Source organism: Halichoerus grypus, chromosome 13 (genome assembly GCF_964656455.1).
Source record: "Halichoerus grypus chromosome 13, mHalGry1.hap1.1, whole genome shotgun sequence".
NCBI lineage: Eukaryota > Metazoa > Chordata > Mammalia > Carnivora > Phocidae > Halichoerus > Halichoerus grypus.
The window spans coordinates 95,177,599-95,202,751 of NC_135724.1; the positions used below are offsets into that span (position 1 = coordinate 95,177,599).

At 48.4% G+C, this 25,153-nt stretch overlaps 1 protein-coding gene across 1 annotated transcript; it reads right to left on the reverse strand.

Moving 5' to 3' along the window:
• Positions 1-670: 670 nt before the first annotated feature.
• On the reverse strand, positions 671-24,188 carry ANKLE2 (ankyrin repeat and LEM domain containing 2). Its single transcript, XM_078061175.1, has 13 exons — positions 23,953-24,188; positions 17,687-18,160; positions 14,667-14,870; positions 13,329-13,522; positions 13,061-13,249; positions 9,282-9,404; positions 8,251-8,317; positions 7,307-7,479; positions 5,546-5,652; positions 4,478-4,668; positions 3,396-4,041; positions 2,764-2,895; positions 671-2,344 (listed from the first exon to the last, which is right to left on the reverse strand). The coding sequence occupies exons 1-13, from the start codon at positions 24,137-24,139 to the stop codon at positions 2,140-2,142; spliced, it is 2,892 nt and encodes a 963-aa protein (XP_077917301.1). The 5' UTR covers positions 24,140-24,188; the 3' UTR covers positions 671-2,139.
• Between the last annotated feature and the right edge of the window lie 965 nt (positions 24,189-25,153).

Below are 25,153 nucleotides of genomic sequence, written 5' to 3' on the forward strand. Positions count from 1 at the left end.
CCACCTCCCAAGCTGGGGTGGCCTGGCCCTTTCTTCGGCCTCTCCCTGCCCTCTGCATACAGGGACCAGGTTCAGCTCCCACTGGGGAGACCGCCAAGACAGCTGCAAACGAACACTTGCCCCACGGGATGGGCACTCATCCTACACCGTGGCTGTCCCCAGGCAAGGACTGGAGGGCTTTCCCGTGTGCCTTGTGGCTGGCGCACCACCCCACTGTGGCAGAGGGGTCCCCATCACCTCTTTTGAACTGAAGAAGTTACACGCCGTTGTTTAACATCACAAGAAAGGTTTCTCATTTCCAAGGGCGATTATGAAATTTGGTGCTAGCTTAACTGAAAGTTCAAGTTTTTCACAACCATGTTAGGAATGAAAAGGGCCAAAAAAACAGCAAATTCACCACAATCAGATTAACATACTGTTTCATTACAACACTAAAGATTTTACTAAAAACGGCATTTTGCCTAGGCGCCCACAAGAGCAGTCTTTCTGAAAGCTTAGAATTACCACCACATGGTTTTAATAATAATTTATTTCATGAAGTAGCTTAAAAAAGAATGCAAAAGACACATGATAATGCATTCACTGGGGCCAGGGCCACCTTATATAAACAAATGGAGAAACAGGCAAAGATAACCTAACCTTCAGAATACAAGAACCACAGTCTGCAAAATTTGGACAGAAACACTTTTAATTTCCATCTGAATATTTACAACAACATACGGAACAGGATTTTACAGAGAACAGTGAACGTACTATCTGTATTCTAATTTCTTTTGAGAACAAAGATGCCTTTTATAAATGCCACTGACTTTTAGAATAGAATGTATTTTTCTGCGTTACATCGAGATCGTTACACAAGTAAAAACACCCTGGGTAACCACCTTTTAAATTTTAAAATCTAAATCTTGATTCCAATATTCCTGACCTGTCTCTTCTTAGCACATGAAAGAAATGTTTTTTTTTTTAACACAAGTTCCAATTCAGAATTTTTATAAACAACAACAAAAATCTCACGCCTACTTAGTATCACTGTATATTCGCAAAAAGCAAGTTTCAGGAAAATAAAAAATGATTTACAAAAGGCACTGAATTTAGCAAGAACTGGTAGAGCTTTTCATTTTGGATCAAACACTGGAAATGTTCACGGAGCACCAGAGAGAAGTCAGCCCTCAACTCAGGTGTGTAGTTTTGGGTATCAATCGTGGCAGTGGTTCTAAGGTGACCCCCATGCTCCAGGCAGACCCCCCCAGAAGGTCATGGCCAAGAGAAAGCTAAAATAAATGCAGTAAGGTAACTGACCAGGACTCAAAAGATAAATCTCTAGTTTCTGTACTAAAACACAACACTCTTTTATAAAGGAAATCCAAAGGAAGTGAATTTGGAAATATGCAATAAATCTCAAAACCGGAGAACTTAAAGATCATTTTATTGGCACTACCCCGGCAACTAAACAAAGGAACAAGAAGTGCAGGTTCCTTAGGGCTGCTGGTCTGTCAAGGGCTGGGACCACTCCCAGGACTCCCATGGACCAGAGGATTTATTCCCCAGAGAAAAGCTAGTTTTATCTTCTGGACACTAGTTTAAATGTTTGTAATGACCCAAACTTGCAAGTGTAAGTCATTTCCAGGTTCGTTTACTCCCAGACATCCACCTTATCAACTCGTCGAACCCACTGGGACCGACTGGCAAAACAAAGATTTTCCATCAGGAACTAAAAAGTCAGAGACCCTTCCCAGAAAAGGAAGACGGCACTAAATTCATCTTTGTTGTTAAGAACGGAGTTGAAGCGAGTGCAGCTACGGGCAGCCCAGCTCCGGCATTCACCTGGGTTTCTGGTGCACACACAATGGGAATGGCGTCTGACGCTTGGGAATGGCGAACTTAAGTCCACGTCGTTACACACTGACAATTTTCAGAAAGTTTGTAACTGGATTTGCTTCCATCAACTTCTCCCAAAACACCAGAAAACTAAATTTTATACAAAACATTTGCATTTTCTAAAAATCTTTTACTCTCAAAATGAGGACTAATAAATTAATCAGAATATATTCTTTTTGGTAAATTTTAGCAATAAACACATGACCCTTCTTCCTTTAAAAACAAAGAAGACAATGAGACGCCCAGCAGCTTGCACCAGCTCTACAAGGCTGTGAGCTGGGCCAGGCGCGCCATTCTGCGGAGGTGGCTCCCATTTGCGGGGCTATAGCGCCCAGGGCTGCCCAGGCCCGGGGAGTGGGGTGCAGGCCCGGGCTTCCCGGGGCTCCTCCCCGGGCTGCAGCTGTGGGGACAACCAAGATCCAGCTGCTGAGACTCCAGCTTCCCTTTCAGCGCAGGACTTGGCCAACTGAGGAAACCAAGAAAGGTCTGTCAGCACTGACGGGGATACAGCCCTGCACCCAAGCCCTGGGGGACCACCTGGCTCCAGAAGAGGTGCTGCGAACCTCAGAACCACGCGCCCTGAAGGTTCAGAGAACCTACGATCTTCCACATGGATCCCGTGTGGCCCTGCCCAGGGCTCCCGGCTGCTTCCATCCCGCACCCCCACCTCGTCAGCAGCACCCCTCTGCTTTCCACCCAAGTGCACACCCCCTGCCTGTGCAGGGTGCCGCCGGCCGCGGCCACGGCGGGAGCTGCGTGTCAGCCTGGCTGACCGGTGTTCCAGATGAACCACGACATGAAAACATGTGAATTACAACCGGACCATCTGGAAGCCAGCTACCCACAAGCCCTGAGTAAGACAGGTTACCCCGCAGGCCCACTGACCTCTGCCTGTCAGAGGGCGAGTAGCACAGGACGGCACTCCTCCATCTGTGGACGGCTGGGTACTGCTGAGGGTCCACGTCTGTACACTCCAGAGCTGCCAAAACATCTCGATCCAGTTTTGACGGCTCCTCTCTATAAGGCAGAAAAAGGGAAAGAAAAAGCAGGAACACTCGTGATTAAAAAGACTTCCAACACCACTCCTCAAGAGCCCAGCACAGGAGCAGAAGGGCAAGCGTCCGTCTCTGTCACCAGCTGTCGGGGCCGCGGTGCTGGCTATGGAGGGACAGAGGCCACAGTGGCAGACAGGACACACTGTCCCACAGGGGGAGTGGTGGACCCAATACTGAGTGTCTCCACCTCCAGGGTCACTGACCAGAAGGCTGACCCAGAAGGCCCGTCCCCAGGGAGAGAGCAAGACGTGAGGCTAAGCTGGAAAGGAGAACACGTCTCCCACCAACTTGGAAGATCGCAACAGAGCACCAAGAACTACAATCTCATGAAAGAGATGGGAGCCAGAAAAGCTCGTCCAACCAGGCTGAGGCTAGAGAATGGGTTCAAGAAAACTGGGACGGTGCCACGTGAGCTCACGCCCACTCCCACGGCCTCCCGCATGTGCACACAGCCCACCATACCCAAAAAGGAAGAGCCTCTGGACAGGCTCTTTCGTAGCGGAGATCCCTGAGGGCTCTGAGGACATGGAACCACAGTTCTGCTGAGCCTCGTGCACAGGAGTGTCGGGACCCAGACGTATCTTAGCCATTTTGGCTGACATTTCGCTTTCTGTCCTGGTTTGGTTGTTTCTAAGTGTGTCAGCAGCGGGCAACTCTAAGTCACTCTCGACTGCATCCACTCTTGATGTCAAGCTCTTCTTGTCTCTAGTTTTCATATTTTTACTTGGTGTCTTAGAAAAATTACTTTCTAGACCTTGCAAATTCAGTTTATCGAACTTGACCATTAAGCCTGAGACCGGTGAGATGAGAGCTTCCCCTGTGCTGGGGGCCTCTGGCCTCTTCCTGCCCAGGGTCCTGCTGCCGCTCAGGGGGCTACAGAACCCATTCTTGCTGCTGTGGGGACTGGTCAGCGTGGAGGCTTCTATAAGGTTGGTCTCCTGCTCCGAGGGAAGGATGTCACACTTCGAGTCCCCAAAAGCGCTAACTGTGGGCTGGGTGTTGTTTCGAGCCGTGTTCTGTCGATTTTTAATCTCTTCCAAGCTCAAGTCATCGTCTTCATCCAGAAATGCCCTCACAGAGATGGAATTGCTGCACTTCCGAGCACGGCCTACAAGGGAGAGAGAGAGCAGCTCTTCAGAGGACTGGGTGACATAGTCCGCAAGGGATCACGCAGTACAGCCGCAAATCCCCAGGACCAGTAACCGCCCTCTCCTTCAGATCCACCTCCTGAGACTCCCAGAAAGATGCCTGCGCTGCCCTTGGGAAAAACCAAGCAGGACCCTGCACCCAGAAACAACAGCGTCCAGCGCCCCACCTTCAAAGGCAGGAAAATGAGGAGGAAGCCTAGGTCAAGGGCAGGCACGCGTGGGACGTGACAGTGGCTGGTCCCTCCCATCTAACTTGCGAGGACACCAGTGGGCTGAGAACATGAGCAGCCGACAGAAGCAGCAGGTGCTTGCTCTTCACATGGACCCACTTCTTGGTCCGCAGACACAGGACAGGGTCCGAGTCCCAAGAACCTACAGACGTCTGCGTGTCCTTACCAAAGGCAGAGGGGCTCTCCTGATGACAGGCCTCATTTTCTCCTGAGTCCTGTTGGGCCTTTTTGCCTGCTTCCTGGTGAGTGAGATATTCTTCTAGTTTTTGCAGACCCTCCTGGGAAGACAGATCAACAAAACAGCCCAGAAAGTCCCAGTATTCGACCCAGGGATACCCCAGCTCATGAGCCAGCTCCCTGCAAGAGTAAGTACAATCCATCAGTTGGAAACGAGGTGTAAAAAACCAAACTCACAGAACTGACTACACAGAAAACAGCCACTTTATGCTGGAAGCGCCAAACAATACCTGTAATCTTAGTTACAATTTTTATTTTTAAATTTAGGGCTAAAATAGTACTTTGCATTCTCTCAAGCAGGGCAAGACTAAGCAGGGCTTCTGTCATGGACCACCACACGGAACGCACTGAAGTCGTGGCAGAAGAAGGGGCCCCGACCACCCCGCTGGCACCACAAGCTAAGACCAGCCTTCTTGTTTCCTTAAAACAGCTGTGTAAGGTTGGAGAGAATTCTGGTTTTGCTCAGGCCGTAAAACTTTGAAGTCCTTATCAAGTTCAAGCTGTAAACCTGAAACTGTATTTCTCAAACTATATTTTGAGAAAAAGTTCTAAAACAATTCAAAGTAGCTTTATTTGATCACACTGTAATTTAGATTCTTCACTATGGGAAAAACACCTTTCAGGGACTTTTTACTAGTAGCTTCTAGCCACACCCACCTCTTGTGTTTTATTTCCTGCTCTACCGCCCAGGAGACCCCCGCCGTACGGCCCATCACCCAGAACACTGCCACAGCCTGGACACACCTCCCGCCAGTCTCTGCCTGGAGAGGGACCGCGATGGCGGACACCTTTGCTACACAGCGTGTGCACTGTTTGCAGGAATCAGACCTCAATGAAGAGGCCTCACATCCCCCTACCCCAACCCCATAAACACCTCCCAGGAACGATTATTTTGCAGCTGTAACTGGTTTCTGTCCTCAACCAACATAGAGGCATGCAGCGTACAAAACGACATTGCCACTCAGCTCCCGTCCCTTCCTACTGAGCCAGCCAGTACCTTCCCACCCTCTCGATGCCTCTTTCTGGATCCGTCTTCCTGACACTGTGAAAGAAGCCTGCTTTCTCTCGAGGCGGCGTCTTCCAGAGCCTGCGGAAATCTTCTGCCTGAGGAGGAAACGTACTGAGCTGGGCTATGCACCCAAGTCACAGGGACACCAGCATCACAGAGCAGCTGAGTGCCTCCCGGCGTCTCTCCTCCTCCTCACACACCCGGGCACCATGCCCTCCTGGGTGGTAGCTGGACAGACCTCAGGACCACATTATGACGGCGGCACAAAGGGACTCTGGCAAGTCTCCACACGGGAGCAGCCCTGCTCCCTTCCAGTGGCCCAGGCTGGGCTGTGAGGCTCAGAGCTGCCACACTGAGGGCCTCAAGTCACTTTCCCATCACACAAGAGGAAAAGTCACTCATATTGGAGTTCTGTTTTATGCAACCGAATCTAACCCTAACTGGCAACACCTGTTTTTGGAGACACTTCTGTAACTGCAAGTAACTATTTATTTAAAATTATTAACATTGGGGCTCCTGGGTGGCGCAGTTGGTTAAGCATCTGCCTCCTGGTTTTGGCTCAGGTCATGGTCTTGGGGTTGTGGAATCGAGGCCTGTGTCAGGCCCCTCATTCAGTGGGGAGTCTGCTTGAGATTCTCCCTCTCCCTCTACCCCTCCCCCTGCTCTCTCAAATAAATAAACCTTTAAAAAATAAAATTTTGGGGGCGCCTGAGTGGCTCAGTCGTTAAGCGTCTGCCTTCGGCTCAGGTCATGATCCCGGAGTCCTGGGCTCAAGCCCCGCATTAGGCTCCCTGCTCGGCGGGAAGCCTGCTTCTCCCTCTCCCACTCCCGCTGCTTGTGTTCCCTCTCTCGCTGTGTCTCTCTCTGTCAAATAAATAAATAAAATCTTTAAAAAAAAAATTAAAAATTAAAAAATAAATAAAAAAATAAAAAATAAATTTTTTTTTAAGATTTCATTTATTTATTTGACAAAGAGAGAGACAGCGAGAGCAGGAACACAAGCAGGGGGAGTGGGAGAGGGAGAAGCAGGCTTCCCACGGAGCAGGGAGCCCGATGTGGGGCTCGATCCCAGGACCCTGGGATCATGACCTGAGCCGAAGGCAGACGCTTAACGACTGAGCCACCCAGGCGCCCAAAATAAAATAATTATTATTTTTAAATTTTGTTAAGACAGTAGGTCTCATGTTAGGTATTTGAGGTTTGTTTGTTTTTTTTTTAAGATTTTATCTTTCAGTGATTTCCACACCCAACGTGGGGCTCGAACTCACAACCTCAAGATCAAGAGTCACACACTCCACCAACCAAACCATCCAGGCACTCCTTTAAAATCTTTAACAAGAAAGATGACACACCGTGTATGAAATACCTCAGCCCAGAAGGTGAACTTCACAGTTTGCACAGTGAAGTTCCTAGTGACAATACACATCCAGGAATATGGGACTGGACAGCCCAGCTAGACTGGCATGTGCCACGAGAAGGGCCACTGATACGGACAGAAGAACCAGGTGATGGTGGCGGGTTAGCCCAGGTGAACTTCACTTCTCTGAAGTGTGGGCTCACCACCACATGCACCCTGGCTCGCCAGTGAGGAACAGGGTTAAGACAGCAGACTCCTCAAACCTCGTCCCAGCTCACTGGGATTCCACGAGGCGTGGCCTTAAGACCAAACACAAAGCAAGAGCTGGAATACCCAGCACTTCCAGTGCGGACAGCCAGGAGCTGCTTCCAGAAGCTTTTACAGTAGCTCACCTTGGATGGGCTCAGGGGCCCTGCAAAGGCTCGCAAGGTCAGAACAGGGTCTCTGGGGCCGCCTCCACCATGGCCGATGTGAGAGGTCTCGGTCGTCTGGTCTGAAGACCACAACTCCCCAATCACTGGAGAGGATGTGTCCTCAGCTCTCAAGAGTGGCACGTAGTAGTGGCCTGGGAGAAGGAGACACCCGGGTAAGGCATCTGCTTGGGCGGGTGCTCACCTCAGTGGCTGTGTCAGGCATCTGGTAAACAGCCCGGGAAACACCAGACGCTCTGCAAGCGATCCAGTGAGGACAAGGCTGCAGAAGCTCTGGAGCCAGAGGTTCTGGGTGAGAGGCCAGTTTTTGCCAGACTCCTTTAACTAGCCCTACATTCTCCCTCCACTGGAAAAATAAAAGGAAGGAAGGAAGGAAGGAAGGGGAGCAGCAAACACCCCTCTTCACCCCCATGTGCTAAAAAGACTGAGAGGCAGGACCGTGTGAACAAGATTAGCCTAAGCGGGAGCCTGAGAATTGCTAAAGGAGAGACAGGCCGTGGCGCAGAACGGGCACATGGGAGGGCTGACAGGGAGCTACTGATAAGCCAAGCAAACGCCAGACCAAAGAGCTCCTCCCACCTCCACTCTGCCAACGTGCAGGCTGTGCTCGGGGAGCAGGGACCAGAGGGATCAGCCACGTGTGATACCCAGAGATTATGGGGTGATGCCATGAGCAACAGTCAAATGACAGACAACTTGCCGTCTCCCAGAAAAGTTCAAGGCTTCAAAGGAGGATTTATATGACAACTGGCATGTGGGCTGGGGGTTCAGGCAGCAGCAGATCACCCTGACAAGGGCTGTCACCCTGAGAGGTGAGCTTGATCCCGCGGTGTAAGGCCAGGCTCGGCAGTCCAGGGCCTTCCCACTGGCGGTCCTCACACTCCAAGCACCAGGCCCCACCTTACCCTTTAAGTACTCTCTAATCCGCTCCTTCAGTTCCACAGACTTATTTCTGCTTCTTTCACAAATGACCTATTTTTATTAAAACACACAGTATGTGAACAGTCGATACCTTAATTTGTCACATTTTATCATTAAAATAATTTTATAAAACGAAATTTTAAGATTAACTAAGCAAGGATAGTGTCCTAATGCTGAAAATTTCATAAAGCCCACAATTGAAACAGTACAGTCTTTCTTCCAAAATGTTCTGTAAAAGCTGAAGGGGTCAGGACAAGAAGAACAAACTCTGTGGGTGAATTTTATTGTCTTTCTTTGTGCTAAACTACACATTCTAGTTTTCTTGCAAGGAAAGGCAGTATCAGTCAGGGCAGAGACAGGCAGACACGCTTATAATTTTCAGCTCCATGAGCTCCAATGCCTGGGGGCCTGTCTGTTGCTGTCGTTTGGCTGGATTAAAACAGAATTCCTATTTAGCATGCAACACAGTGTTTTATTCTTGCTACTATAGGAGATACCTTTCTTCCTTAGAGAACTGTAGCGACAAGAACATTTTTGCTAGAATAAAAAAACCAGGGGCGCCTGGGTGGCTCAGCCGTTAAGCGTCTGCCTTCGGCTCAGGTCATGATCCCAGTGTCCTGGGATCGAGCCCCGCATCGGGCTCCCTGCTCAGCGGGAAGCCTGCTTCTCCCTCTCCCTCTCCCACTCCCCCTGCTTGTGTTCCCTCTCTCACTGTCTCTCTCTCTCAAATAAATAAAATCTTTAAAAAAAAAAAACCCGCGAGCTGTTGAGAACAAATGATCACCGGTTTCAGGAAAATAAAATCAGCAAACATGGGCAGTTCACTCCCTCCTGATTCTACAGATGCGTCTTCTTTACGGTGCACCTTACTCAGTGATCATGGTTCTGAGGTGTGCCCATGAGGCAAACACGTTCACAGTCAGCACTGTGACTTCACAGTAACTATGATCAAGACTGTAATTTCACATATTTTCATGTCTAACACTACAGTAACAGCATTTTAATAGATACTTACATCTTCAGGAGTTTTATCATATTTATTCCTTGGATTTTTTACAATCAAAGGGTGTGAAGACAGCACGTTGACCACATCTGCATTCCCAAACTTACAAGCAAAGTGCAACGGTGTGTCATAGCCCTGAGAAAGGTGCAGAGAAAGAATATTTCTTATTTATGTTTGTTTCATAAGTTTGCTTTAAGATAAAAATAGGTATTTAGCAGAACAAAAACCCTCAAAATTAAAAGACCATAAAAAGACACTGTTGTTATAACCAAGAAATAAATGGCATGTTAGCACATACCCACTTTAAGCCAGGGCTTGAGGCCAGCCCAGCACCCATTACTGTTGCCCAGTGCATGGGTGCCCAGGTCCAGGGGTAGCTTATAAATGAGCTAGGGCAAAATACCTGCTCAGTAAACAGCAGCAGCTTTAACATTTCAGGGCCCAGTACAATGTTATATAATCAATGCTCAAAAGGTGAAATAAACAGGGGCACCTGGGTGGCTCAGTCGGTTAAGTGCCTCTTAATTTCGGTTCAGATCACGATCTCAGGGTTGTGAGATTGAGTCGGCATCAGACTCTCAGCACAGAGTCTGCTTGAGATTCTCTCTCCCTCTCTCTCTGCCCTTCCCCCTGCTTGTGCTCTGTCTCTAAATAAATAAATATAATCTTTAAAAAAAAAGATGAGGGGTGCTTGGGTGGCTCAGTCGTTAAGCATCTGCTTTCAGCTCAGGTCATGGTCCCAGGGTCCTGGGATCGAGCCCCACGTCAGGCTCCCTGCTCAGTGGGAGGCCTGCTTCTCCCTCTCCCACTCCCCCTGCTTGTGTTCCCTCTCTCGCTATCTCTCTCTCTCTGTCAGAATAAATAAATAAAATCTTTAATTAAAAATAAAAAAAGGTGAAATAAACAGATGGAGGCAACACCCAGAATAAAACAAAGTCTATGAACTTGGTCTGTACCCAAAGAAAATTCTCTCTAGTGGCTAATACCTAGTAAATGAAACTCTACTCCTGACCCCAGGATACTTGTCAATGCTCTGACTTGCCCTTAGTAGCACCCAATCCCAGATAGCTTCAACTAAGGCCTAAAGATCAGCGGACTTTAGGGTAATAGCATCCTTGAGCCCAAGAGCTATAGAGCAAACCTCCTCTGGGTATCCTCACTTGAATGACCACAAGCTCAAATGTAGCACATCCAGAACAGAACCCACTCACATCTACCAGAGCTAGACACATGGCCATGCAGTCCACCTATGATTACCAAGGATGGCAGATCCCAGCTCTGAAGTCCCTGGCAGGTCATCCCTGCCCTCCATATGCCACGCTGCCATCCCCTTAGTTTCTCGCCCAGACTACCAAGACTCCTCATGGGGGGCGCCTGGGTGGCTCAGTCGTTAAGCGTCTGCCTCCGGCTCAGGTCATGGTCCCGGGGTCCTGGGATCGAGCCCCGCATCAGGCTCCCTGCTCAGCGGGGACCCTGCTTCTCCCTCTCCCACTCCCCCTGCTTGTGTTCCCTCTCTCGCTGTGTCTCTCTCTGTCAAATAAATAAATAAAATCTTTAAAAAAAAAAAAAAAAAAAAAGACTCCTCATGGGCCTTGCTTCCTGCACTCACTAGGTGACCCAAATGATCTTGTGTGAGCAAGTAACTTCAAGGCACCACCCAGCCCCTGCTCCACACGCTCTCTTTCATGTAACTCCCACATGAACCCAGAAAAGTCTGGGTGCTTGCCTACAGTAGCAGCCCCTAACTGCATCTTGCCCTTTTGTCCAGGTTGGCAAACGTTCTCAACCGAGGGCCAGAAAGTGAACATTTAGAATGAGCAGTGTTGTGTTCCAATAAAGCTTTATTTACAAAAACAGGCTGTCCTTTGCTGGACCTGCTCTAGTGCATTCTCTGAATTAGGACTTTGATTCACGTTCTGCCTGAGACAACTCCATCCAGCTCTGTGGCCCAAGCTCTAACAATAGCCTGATCTCCCGTCAGGCCTGCAGAGGTGGGAGGATGATGGTCACTGCAGATCAGGGGTCACTGTTTTCACTCATTCAGAGCATCCAACCACAAGGGGACCTCAACACCCTTGCTTCCTTCTGGCCGGCCACTCCTCTTCTTCACACCTCATAACGTCCATCTCTAACCTGCTTCAAAATCTGCAAATTTGGCCGCAACCTCTCTCCTCATTCCTGCCGGCAACTGCTGTTCCTGCACAAGACAGCAGGCTCTGGGTTCTTCGGACACTGCTGGCTGGCCCAGCCCTGCTTCTCACCGTGCTGATCTCTGTTGTGCCCTGTGCTTTCTCAATAGTCCAAATTTGTGGCCAACAATTTAACTGATTCCTACTCTTAGTGAGTTATGGTCAAAGATGGCCTATAACATCTAATTTCAAGAATGTATTAAGTGTTCCCTGTGGACATGCATATGCACATTTTCTGTGAATACTGCATAGACATTAAGAAAAACTGTGTATTTTCTGTAGGGCACACACTTCTCTGTTATGTTTTTCAAGTCACACTTCCTGATTGTACTAATCAAGTCAGGAATCCTTCCTTACTGAGTCTGTTCACCCTTAGTTTTAACGGACATAACTCTGATTTTGCTCCTTCTTATTTTACACTTACTATTGCTTTAATATAATCATTGTTTTCTCTTTTACTTCCTTCTATAATTGTGCTAGCTTGGCCAAATTTATCTTTACTCCCCCTTTTCTCTCTTGTTAATTTAAAAGTTACCCTTGCGGGGCGCCTGAGTGGCTCAGTTGTTAAGCGTCTGCCTTTGGCTCAGGTCATGATCCCAGGGTCCTGGGATTGAGCCCCACAACAGGCTCCCTGCTCGGCGGGAAGCCTGCTTCTCCCTCTCCCACTCCCCCTGCTTGTGTTTCCTCTCTTGCTGTCTCTCTCTCTCTCTCTGTCAAATAAATAAATAAATGTTATCCTGCTTTGCATTTCTGGAGTTCAGTGTGTCACATCTGACACATGTCATGAAATAGTAAGTCACGCGCCACTCCAACATGCTTCTGTTACTCCCTCTCCTGCCAACTACAATTTTTCAAACTCCTAGGCTTGCTCAGAGCTTACAACTCTTGGCTCTAAGCTATCACTGGGTTCTGCCTTATATAAATATGTAAAATTCTTCTGTTTTAAGAATTCTTACGTAAGGGTGCCTGGGTGGCTCAGTCGTTAAGCGTCTGCCTTCGGCTCAGGTCATGGTCCCAGGGTCCTGGGATCGAGCCCCACATTGGGCTCCCTGCTTGGCGGGAAGCCTGCTTCTCCCTCTCCCCACTCCCCCCGTTTGTGTTCCCTCTCTCACTGTGTCTCTCTCTGTCAAATAAATAAAATCTTAAAAAAAAAAAAAAAAGAATTCTTACGTAAGCCTATGCACCATTAAAAACCAACCCTTTGAAATTTTTAACTCCACAGGAAATATTCCTATATTAAGTGGGAAAAAAATACATAATACATAGAATCCTAGAATAAAAGGCACCAAAACTCCTTTACTTTCTTCTCTCTTTAGGTTTTGACATTGGCTCATCCTCCCATCAAAGCCCAGCTCAGGCCACTTTGGAAAAAGGCCAGGAGGGACCTGTCCTTGCACACAGCTGAGACTCAGGTATACCCTGCCTGGTGGGGCAGAACTCTCGTGTGTGAATGGATCTTGTCATCCATCCCTCTCTAAGCTGGCGGAGCTCAATGAATGCGCCATCTCCTCTCTACGTGCAGTGGGATGCAGTAAATACTCACGCATGAAAGACACAAATCCTGTTTTGGAACGGGCTATGACTCTCCTAGGGCACACTCACCGCTTTGTCAGGAGTGTTCAGATACAGGTCCACGATGTAACAAATGCGCTGCTGCAGCATGTTCGGGTCATCGTCTGGGTACATGAGCCGCATAAACTCAGGGTTTTCCAGAGTCTCCAGAGTCAGCTGGCAGATCGAAGCTTGGTTCTCTTTGGCAGCAACATGCATAACGTTGTACCTACATCCTTCCTGAAAGAAAACTGCAGATTCTGAGCTTCATTTTTGTCAACCAGTCTTTTGATGCTAATAATCCTAGAAGCAGGCTTACCTGCACGATGGTTGGATTGTCCCCTGAACCAATCAGATACCGGGGGTTACTCCAGGTGAGATCAGAAAAAATGTCTTCTTCTCCCTTCTCCACAGCTTTTCGAAGTTTGGCAGTGAGATCTTGAGTCCGGGGGGTTTTATAACTGTTTGCTCGTTCTCTGTTTATAGTTTCTGACTCAGAGGAGTACAAACCATCTGTCATTAAGAGACAGAATTTAAGAACATTTAACTTCACAAACATTCTCTCATCACCCACTGTGTGCTACATTGAGGGCAACAAAAATCTCTCCCACAGAAGCTTCTAACCTAGTTGGGAGTAACAAGTAAGAATCAATTAGCACGAAGAGCAGAAGGGCATGTGTCCCAGCCAACAACACGGCACCAACATCACTACGGCATGAGCCCAAGAACAAAAGGACCTGACCGGACTCTCCTGCCAAAGGCTTTCTGAGGAGGAATAAGGGCCACCAGCAGCGTCTGCACAAGAACCTCCAAGCACACAGAGCATTCCCATAAAGGCAGAGTGAGTCAAAGTGTTGTTGTTTAACTACAACCACCTGAAAATGTCTGAAAGCAATCTCTAGAGGAGTATTTTCATAAACTGCAAACTATTCAAAATCACTCTGGTTCCCCTCTAAGGAGCACCTGTGTTAAGGCCAAGTAAGGAAAGAGAGGAAAGGGCTTTCGCCTGAAGGCCTTATGTCCATAAGGAGAAGGTGCCTTCCCTGGGAGTCCCAGCCTGTGAGCTCCTGGAGGGGACATGATGGAGGCTGGGCGGAAGTTAGAGGCTGCTGGGCTTCTGCACAGTGCTGACTGAAAAAGCCTCTCACGAGACCCTGGTTTGGAGCCAGAGTGGGCATGGTCAGATCTCTGACTGGACAGGTCCTGCAGGTGAGCTCAACTTTTGCAGGACTGTCTGGGTCAAAGCTGGTGGCACAGTCCTAGAAGCAGGGGTAGCTTCATTCAGGTGGGAAGTAGACAAGTCTCAGCATCTAACAAAGCCCCTGAATCCCATGGGCAGCAAGGAGAGAGAGAAACAAAAGGAGCAGAACAAAAGGGCCAACCGTGGCCCTTCTGCTGTTTTCCCTTGGCCTTGTCAGCTTCAGGGCCTGGAGGAGATGCCTGGCCTACTCAGCGCCCCGCTGCCTTTCTCCTCAGGGTCATTCCCAGACCAGGTAACTGGCCCATTCTCCACGGCCTGGGCCTTAGCTCTCTACTTCCTAGCAAACCAGACTTCTCTCAAAGGAGAAAACTAATTACAATACACGTGGAAGAGAGCACAAAACACCTGGGGCCCACCTGACAGTAACACCAAGAAGTGAGCCACCACATCATTTACCTTTCAGTCCACCGCTGCTAAAGAATGGTGCTATTTTCACAGGAGAAAGTGAAGAGGCTTTGCTTGGAGAAGGGAAATAATCACAAACTCCTCTAGCAAATTTCTCAGCATCTTCTCTACTTGAAAAAGCTTTAAATCGAGATCCTTTGATCATTTTGACAGCTTGTAATGCTTCCTTTCTATCTTCATAGACATGAATCCTTTCTGCATGGGAAAAGTAACAGGAAAATTAGACAGGAGTAACCGGAGTCACTGTCACTTAGTTCACACCTGAAGACATGGGTTTCATAATAAACAACTGTTACCCAGTTGTCTGATTTTTCTCTCATATTAATATTTCAGATTTTTTTCTTAAAAAAAATTTTTTTTTTAGGGGCGCCTGGGTGGCTCAGTGGGTTAAGCGTCTACCTTTGCTTTTTTTAATCTTCTTTTTTTTTTTTAAGATTTTATTATTTGACAGAGAGCTGGGACCCCCCACACGCAGGGGGAGCGGCAGGCAGAGGGATAAGCAGGCTCCCCGCTGAGCAGGAAGCCCGATGCGGGGCTTAATCCCAGAACCTCAGGATCATGACCTGAGCCGAAGGCAGACACTTAACCCACTGAGCCACCCAGGCACCCGTTAAACATTTTATTTTTAAGTAAGCTCTACACCCAACATGGGACTCAAACTCACAACCCCAAGATCAAGAGTTGCACACTCCACTGACTGAGACAACCAGGTGCCCCAATATTTCAGATTTTTAATCTTGAAGAAAAAGGGCCTTAGCTAGTCAAAAGAACACAATAAGCTTGATCATATGTATGGGCATGGATATAAAAATATGTATTTTGTATACATGTGTAACTTTATATTTAAGGATACTATTTCATACTGAAAAATAAAATTCTTGGATTAATGCTCTAAATAAAAATAATAATAAAAGCAAGTTAAAAATTACAACTATATTAGCAAAGAATGTAAGAGATTTTTAAACATAATTTTGGGTGGGGAATGCCTTTCTAAGCATGCCAAGAAACCAAGAATACATTAAGGAAAAGAAAGTTCCAATTACATAAAAATATTAAAGTTCTGTAGGAGAACTATCATAATCAAATTCATATGAGACTCTCATAAATACATAAAACACAAATGACGGGGAGAAAAAAAATTTTTTAAGTGGAGAAAAATTTTTTTAACATAACAGAATAATAATGTCCATTGCCCAAAAAAATGGTCAACAGATATGACCAAAAGATACATCCAATTAATACAAATAAACTATAACAACATAAAAAAAGTAATCCACCTACAACAAGACAGAGGTTTCCCTTATTCAAAAGATATAAAAGAGAAGTTCAATAACATGCAGTGTGGTTGACAGAGCAGAAACAAGACACCTGCCTTCCCTTTTTATAGATTTAAAACGTTGAGTTCAGTACTGTAGAGACTGGAAAAATCACTCTCTCAAACACAGTGAATGCTAATGCCTTTTGGAGGGCAGTGGCCTTCAAAGTTTTAAAAATACATACCTTTTGACCCAACACTTCTACTTAGCATTTTTTTTTTTTTTTAAGATTTTATTTATTTATTTGAGAGAGCTAGAGAGAGTGAGAGAATGCACGTGCAGCGGGGAGAAGCAGAGGGAGAGGGAGAAGCAGATTCCCGCTGAGCAGGGAGCCCAATGCTTAACCGACTGAGCCACCCAGGCGCCCCTCTACTTACCATTTTTATGAAAATAAAAATAAGGTACATTTTTATATGTAGATCTATGTTAAATTTAAATGAAAATATATTATAAATAAATACAATATGAATTCATATATATATATAAATAAAATATAGGAGGGTCAGGAATGACACACAAAAGCAGTTATAAGGTGGTTAATTTGAGTAAGATTTGGGTGGGGAGGAGGAAAGAAATTTCACTTTTACTTTATGTACTGCATATGTAATATATATAAATATAACATATAATTTTATATAAATTTTTTTACAAAAAGCAACTTTTATAATAAAGATTAAAAATAAACAGAAATTGCATCATGACCATTTCCAGTGTCACTAAACCTTCTTTAAAAAAATTGTTATGGTTGAATAATATTCCATTCTACTCATGGTACATAATATGTCTAACAGATCTCCTACTTTGGGGTACCACCACAAATGATGTCACAATAATGACAGTCTATAATTTCTGACATTCTATTCAACATCAGGCTTTTATTTAATTCTTTCCAGTGCTAAATCTGCTTCAGTCTTGTTTAAAATTGGAATTCTTCAGGGCACCTGGGGGGCTCAGTCGGTTCAGCGTCTGACCTCGACTCAGGTCATGATCCCAGGGTCCTGAGATGTGGTCCCGCTCCCTGTCAAAGGACAGCCTGCTTCTCCCCTTCCCTCTGTCCCTCCCCCCACTCACGCTCACTTGCACAAGCTCGCTCATTCACTCTCTCTCTCAAATAAATAAAATCTTTTTTTAAAAAAATTGCAATTCTTTGATGCTGAAAACTACTTATAGCTGCATTAGCCATTTATATTAACATAAAAGGTGTTCAGATTCTGTTGAATAAAAAAAAAAAGAGGGAAATAATTAATCGGCAAATGGAAGCTAGCCAAAAACTATTTGTAAGGTGAAGCGTGTCTCACAGAATCCAATTTTCTTCATTTTTAAAAATTCACATATACATTTACAAATAATTCAGCAGAGTTCTACATAAAAATGTTAACAATGGTTCACCTGGGGTGGTGAAATTATGGTGATTAAATTCTTTTCTTCTCTGTGATTTGAGATTTTCAAAATCACCCCCCCCTGCTGTCCACAAACCACCTGTGTAAGAAACACCAGGTGCGGGGCTCCTGGGTGGCTCACGTCATGATCCCAGGGTCCTGGGATGGAGCCCCACATCGGGCTCCCTGCTCAGCAGGAAGCCTGCTTCTCCCTCTGCCTGCTCCCCCTGCCTGTGCTCTCTCTGTCTCTCTATCTCTGACAAATAAATAAATAAAGTCTTAAAAAAAAAGAACCACCAGGTGCTTGTTACATTACCATTTCTCGCTGGGGTGTCCTCGTACGCCGGGCACACCCCGTAGTACAGAGGCGGCTCCGTAGGCGCCCTCGCTACAGCTTTGTGGCCATTGACCCCAGTGGCGGCACTGAAGGTCATGGAGCAGGTCTTAGATGTCACGACATCTTCCTCTGGAGGATTCAAGCCCATGCTATAACCAAAATCTCTGTCTTCAGACAAGCCGACCTGCTCAACCTGGCTCCCTACAGCAGACTTCAAAATCCTTTGTGCATCTTGGCTTAGAGTAGTGGCACCTGAGGTGTTGAGGCCAGGAGGATGTGCAGGCAGTGTTCTTCCATGCTCTAATAAAGCCTGAGCCAATTTTTTCTCAAAAATGAACCTTGTGGTTGATGTAATGGGTCCACATTTCAATCCGGCTTTCACAATTTCTTCTCTAAGGTCATCGGGATTCAGGAGTTTCAGTCGCGCCAAGATGGCATCCATTGTCATTTCACCTAGGCCCAAGACAACAAAAATCAATTTGATGGTTATAAGTACATCTTTTCTTATTAAAAACAGAACAAAACAAAACAAAAAACACAACAGTAGCAAAAAAACTGGCTTCAGTTTCATTTCAATCCAGTGTTTCTCCATATTTTTTATAGTCTATAAGCCCTCTATGAGAACTTTCTGAAGTTTTTGGTTTCCAAATTGATAATAACCTAAACAAAATTAAAATAAGCAATTTCTGGTTCATCTGGATAAGAATGCTAGAACCTGGTACTATTACGTGATACGATCACACTAACATTCTAGGAAGGTAAGCACATTGGGGAAACAGGCATGCTCATTTGTTGCTAGAGTGTAATGTGGAACAAACCCAAGGAAGGCAAGTGAACAATATCCATCAAAATTCCAACTCCAGAAATATATCCTACAGATATATTTGAACTTTATTCCATAAATAAAGGGAAATTATGCAAAGATTTAGCCAGAGAAGCCACAAAGATACCTCTGGCAGTCATCCTGCTAATACTAACGAGTAGCTAACGTTTAACGTCTTGGGGGTCTTTCCCGCGCTACAATTTTTCCGTGTGGCAGGTTATCATTACTGTTCACCCACCACTTGACAGATGAAGAACCTGGATCACAGAGACACTAAGTAACTTGTTCAAGTTACACAGCTACCCAACAAGTGGATTTGAGCTACAGCAAGAGCTTCAGTCAATACCTTTGGAGAAAGAGCAGTTAAACCTATGGATTATAGGTGTAAGCATGGTCAGCAAGAAGTGGGAAGAAGGTAAGAAATAAGGGGGGAAAAGACTAGTGCTGTGGTAATGGGGCTGGAAACAAGGGCTCAGATTAGAAAAACTTAAGGACAGATGGATCAGATGCCATGGGGAGGGGTTTGAGGGACTGCAGTCAGCCTAGAGTAACACCCAGATCTCCAGTCTACATGCCTATGAGTGACTCCACCTGAGACAGAGAATACTAGAAACAGATGGAGACTTAGGCACGGTAGCATCAGAAACACCTTACTGCCACCAACTGGGCATTTCAATTTTCAAGTCCAAGATTGTAAGTTCAGAGTGGGTAACAGATCTGAGAGTCATAAGCACATGGATGGTGATTATAATACCAATAATACACCAGGTATAACAAGGAACAAACACAAAGGATTAAAAGATAGGAGAGAAAGAGAAACTCCTAGAAGGGATGAAGAAAGAATTGCACACAGTAATGTATCAATGAAACCAAGGAATAGAGAGTTTTAAGAGGTATTTTCAGATGAAATGATGGAACATTCAAGATTAACTTTAAATTATTCTAGGGGCACCTGGGTGGCTCAGTTGGTTAAGTGTCTGACTCTTGATTTCGGCTCAGGTCATGATCTTGGGGTCGCGAGATTGAGCCCCACGTGAGGCTCTGAGGTCAGTGGGAGTCTGCCTGAGATTCTCTCTCCCTCTAAAATAAATAAATATTAAAAAAAAAAAATTACTCTAGCAGGACAGCAAAAGGAGGGGCAGTGACAGATAAAATAAGATTCACAAAGTATCAATACCTGTTGTAGCTGGATGATGACTACAAGCAAGGAGTTCATTATATTACCCTATTTCTGTGTATTTCTTTTATTTATTTTTTTTAAGTAGGCTCCACGCCCAGCATGGAGCTCAATGGAGGGAACTCGTGACTGAAATCAAGATCTGAGCTGAGATCAAGAGCCAGAGCTCAATGGACTGAGCTTCCCAGGAGCCCCTGTGTATTTTTTTTTTTTTTTTAACTTTTAATGCCACCTCCCCTCACCCAACTCCAAGGTTTCAAAAATGGCTGTTACTTATTTGCAAAGGGGTATTAGCCTTTTAAACAATGAATGTTAACGCACAGCCCCAAAAAGCTGCCAAAGAACTTGAAGGGGGAGGCCTACTGATCACAGGATTCTACCCGGGGAGGGTACCTAAGCAGATTCCCCCTGTACCTGGATATGAGAGCAACAGAGGTGGCCCAGTGATAGGAAACTGGTATGAAAGGCACAGGATAGGTAAAAACCACACACAAGGGATCGGGACAAGTGGGGTAGATGCTCTGAATAAACAGAGGAATTGCATCCATTCCTACAGAAGTCCAGTTTTCATACCATTCCCATGTCTTTGCTCTAAAGCTACTACCTTTCTATCCCGGGCTAGTCTGAAGGGGGTTTTGTCCTTGCAGGCACTAAACAGAACAATTACATTAAGTCACAGCACTAACCGTGTGACCTTGGACAAGTCACGCAAACGCCAAGCCTGTTTCCTCATCTATAAAATGGACATAACAACAGCTCTACTTCTTAGGCTGCAATGAAAATTAGATAAAATACTACATGTTAAATCTGTGCTGCTGTGTTTGACACTGACAAATTATCCATAACTGTCAGTTCTGGTTACTAAGTTATCAAGTAACACAGGCTTATTACTCTGCTAGAAAGTCAATTTGAATAAAAACAAAAACATGTGTTTTAATACACTTATTAATACATTAATATTTGTAATACAATACACAAGTATTTGCTCATGTGTACAAAAGAAAGAATAAAGCAGGAACTAATGAGCTTGGGTCCCTGTTGGGGGTGGAGGGTGGAAACTGGATGCGAAGAATGGACAGAGGGCCAGCCCAGGGTAGGGCAACACTTTTTTTTTTTTTAAGGTTCAAATTTTTTTTGTTTTTTTAATTTATTTATTTGACAGAGAGAAAGCACAAGCAGGGGGAGCAGCAGAGGGAGAGGGAGAAGCAGGCTCCCTGCGGAGCAGGGAGCCCGGCGTGGGGCTCGATCCCAGGACCCTGAGATCAAGACCTGATGCTTAACCGACCGAGCCACCCAGGTGTCCCGAGGGCAATCCTTCTGAGTATCACTTCGTATGTTCTGACTTTTAGAAACATGTCTGTGATTCACATGCTAAAAAATAATAAACAAAAAGATGGCGGAAGGCCCCCCAAGTGGAATACAAACCAGAACAAATGAGCTCAACTGCATTACAAATTAGAAATGGGTGGGAGAGAACTAACCTAGTAAATGAAAAACAGCATGTGACTATGCACTCTACGGGTCAGCAATTCTGAAGCTACTTTACGCCTACTCTAGGAATCAGCAAATAACTAGATAGATAGTGGCTAAGGAAAGCCAGGTTCCTCACCAAGAGAAGGGAGCTACAAGCAAGGGGAGGGGGAGGCCAGAACAGGGGTCAGCAAACTTCTGTAAAGGGCCCCAGACTAAGGTTGAGGCTTGTCCTACTTACAGTGATTATGTAAGATACTAACATTAGAGAATCCAAGTGAATGGTATACCGGATCTAACTATATTTTGAAAAAATTATAAACTCAAGTTGTGGGGCGCCTGGGTGGCTCAGATGGTTGGGCGTCTGCCTTCAGCTCAGGTCATGATCTCAGGGTCCTGGGATCGAGTCCTGCATCGGGCTCCCTGCTCCTTGGGAGCCTGCTTCTCCCTCTGCCTCTCTCTCTCTCTCTGTCTCTCATGAATAAATAAATAAAATATTTAAAAAAAAAAATTATAAACTCAAGTTGAAAAATAGTATGGACGGTTCCTAGTCCCTCACTGGTGACCTCCTACACGCCGCAGCGCATCAGGAAGTGCCTGCATCGCTCTGCTGTCTTGGTATGGCATTCCATGACCATCCGCCACACGTATAAACTCATAATCAACCATTCCACTGTTCCACCAGAACAAAGATCTCCTGCCACCCCCTTACAGTCACACCCAACCTCCTCCCCTGTCCCCAAACCCTGGCGATCACTAATTTGTTCTCTATCGCCGTAATTTTTCAAGAATGTTATTATAGATGGAATCATACACTATAACCTTCTCAGATCGCCTTTTTTCACTCAGCATAATGCCCTGGAGACCCACCAGCACGTCCTGCCTTCTCACTGCTGAGTAGCACTCCATGGTGTGAATGTGCCACCGGCCGTTTAGCCATTCAGCCCTCGGGAGACGTTTGGGCTGCTTCCAGTGTTTGAACACTACAATTACAACTAGTTATAAGCACTCACACATGGTTTTTGTGTAAAAATAAGTTTTCACTTCTCTAGGATAAATGCCCAGGAAAGCAGTGCACAGTTACGTTTTTGAGCAACTGCCAGACTGATTTTGGAGTAGCTGAACCTTTATTATTTCCACCAGCAGTAAATGAGAGACCCAGTTTTCTCAACATTTCCACCAGCATCTTGTGGTATTTTTACTTTAGCCCTTTTAATGGGTGTCACATCTCATTTTAGGTTTAATTTGTATTTCACTATTGGCTGGAAACGTTGAGCATCTTTTCACATGTGTGTATCTGCGTCATACTCTTTTTGTAATTTTTTATGTCTAAAATGATTTCAAAATAGAAAACTAAAAATTAAAAAGGAAATTTTTAATAAAAATTAAAAAAAAAAAAAAAGACACTCCGAGCCCTCATCTCTTAGTCCCACGCCCTACTGGACACACACGTCGTTCAGCTTTAGCATCTGGGCAGCCTGCGGTCTCGGGTCCGACAGCGACAGGGCGGACCGTGTAACCGGACCAATCCGCCTGCTATTTACTCAGGATGCCGACTGAGGGGGCGCCTGGGGGCTCAGTCGTTAAGCGTCTGCTTTCAGCTCAGGTCAGGATCCCGGGCCCTGGGACGGAGTCCGGAACCGGGCTCCCTGCTCGGCGGGGAGCCTGCTGCTCCCTCTCCCACTCCCCCTGCTTGTGCTCTCGCTGTCCGACAAATAAATAAAATCTTAAAAAGGAAAAAAAAGAGCGCTAAAACTTTCTCCGGAGGCTGAGCGAAGGTAAGCCAGCGGCACCTGCTGTCCCCGGCCGCGCTCCCGGCGGGCGTCTGCCGCCCACCCGCGTTCTCAGAGCTGGGCCCTCCTGGGACCCGTCTCCTCAGCTGTAAAACCTCAACAAGAAAAGGAAGTCGTCCCCACGGCCCCGCTGGCCCCGCGACTCCAGGCGGGCTCAACTCCGCTGTCTGCTACTAAGCCTCGCCCTCCTCACAGTCCTTAGGAGCATCGTCCACGCGCCGGAGAGCGAACTGAACGCGGCCGAGCAGGGTCCGCGGCACGCAGGGCGCGCAGTGTCCGGGGAGACCCTGCGGCCGCACACGCCGCGCGAGGCCACGCAGGCGACGAGCACCGACCGCAGGACCCCGCGGGAGGGCGGTCCCGTAGGGATCCCCACAAACAAAACTGCCCCCAGGCAAGACACCGGGGCTCCCAGCTCTCCCCCCGTCGGCATGTCGAAGACGCCAGAGTTTTACTCTAGGTCTTTTCCCAGATCCCCAGATTCAGGCCGGCGACGGAGGGGGCCAAGGCCCGGGGAGGGGACTGAGGCCCGCGGAGGGGCGGCTACGGGAGGAGAGGGGAGGAGGCCCAGGGCGGCGACGGGAGGGGACCCGGGGAGGGGAGGGGGCCCAGGGCGGCGACGGGAGGGGGCGAGCGGAGGGGGGCCCGGGGAGGGGGGGGCCCAGGGCGGCGACGGGAGGGGACCCGGGGAGGGGAGGGGGCCCAGGGCGGCGACGGGAGGGGGCGAGCGGAGGGGGGCCCGGGGAGGGGGGGGGCCCAGGGCGGCGACGGGAGGGGGCCCGGGGAGGGGAGGGGACTGAGGCCCGCGGAGGGGCGGCTACGGGAGGAGAGGGGAGGAGGCCCAGGGCGGCGACGGGAGGGGGCCCGGGGAGGGGGGGGCCCAGGGCGGCGACGGGAGGGGGCGAGCGGAGGGGGGCCCGGGGAGGGGGGGGCCCAGGGCAGCGACGGGAGGGACGCGGGCCCACCGGCGGACAGGCCTCACCTGGGTCTAAGGCCGAGTTCGTGGGCGCGCCGGGCGGCGGGGCTGGAGGCCCGCTCCGGCCCAGGCCCCGCGGCCGCTTCTCCAGCCGCCGCACCAGCCAGCGCACCGCGATGAGCAGCACCGAGGCGCCCAGCAGCTCCCAGACCAGGGGCACCCACTCAGCCGCCGCCAGCCGCGGCCACAGCATCGCCGCCGCCCGGCCGCCGCCGCCGCCGCCGCCGCCGCCGTGGAAGAGGCCGCCCGCCTCAGGACCCCGCGACCCGAGCTGCCCGCGCCACTGCCTGATGGCGCCGCACACCGGGGTGGCCGGTGCGGGGCCGAGACCGCACGCGCGGGACGGGGCGCTCGCCGCCGCGCCCGGTGGCCTGGCAAGGGAGCGTGGCCGGGGCCCCAGTCCCTGACGGCGCGGGGCGGTCGAGCGCGCCTTCAGGCAGTGGCGCGGGCAGCTCGAGTCGCGGGGTCCTGAGGCGGGCGGCCTCCACGGCCGCGGCGTGCTGCGAAAGGGGGGGCTCCCGGAACCGGCCGGAGATAGGGGAGGTCCGGCGGGCGCGGTCCGGGGGGCGGCCTGGGGCTCAGCGGGCTCTGCCCGGCCGCAGTGGGAACGGTTGCTCGCGGGGTCGGCGCAAGCAAGGTCCTCGGGAGAGTCGGCCTTGGCTGGTTCTCCTGGACCCCCTGTGACACAGCAGAGTTCCCGGCGGCGCACGGGCTTAGAACAAGGTTCTGCCGAAGCAGGCGGACACCGGAGACCCGGCAGCTGCAGCGTGTGCTCGGGAGACACGTTCCCCGTCGGCCGCGCCGCCGGCCTCCCCGGCCGCAGCCCTGGGGCGCGGGGGGCTTCCCGTAGGCGTGCGTGCGAGCCGCCGTGCCGGCGCCGTGGGGGCAGGCTCCGGGCGGCGGGATTCCTCGCGGTGGGCGGACTATGGAGAGTGGACTGGGGGACTGCAGGGGCCGCGGGGAGCGCCCCACGTGCGTGTCGGAACTCGGACGTGGACGTAAAAGGGTGACTCTTACGGTAACTCAGTTCTTTAAATGGGACAAATAAAAACCCTGAGGAAATGTGGCATTCTTGGTGAAAACACTTAACGGGGCGGTGCTGACAGTGCTTTGGCCCAAAAGAAGAGTCAGTAAGTGAGGGTGAGTGAAACGCAGGTCAAACCCACAGCGAAGCACTGCTCCTCACCCCCAGAACTGCTAACTTTGG

Coding starts and splice junctions, on each gene's coding strand:
- ANKLE2 (XM_078061175.1), bottom strand. CDS start 24,139: ATGCTGTGGCCGCGGCTGGCGGCGGCTGAGTGGGTGCCCCTGGTCTGG. Junction 13,523..14,666: donor TAGCAGCGGTGGACTGAAAG/GTAAATGATGTG, acceptor TCTTAATGACAG/ATGGTTTGTACTCCTCTGAG. Junction 9,405..13,060: donor TGAACACTCCTGACAAAGCG/GTGAGTGTGCCC, acceptor CACCTTTCTCAG/GGCTATGACACACCGTTGCA.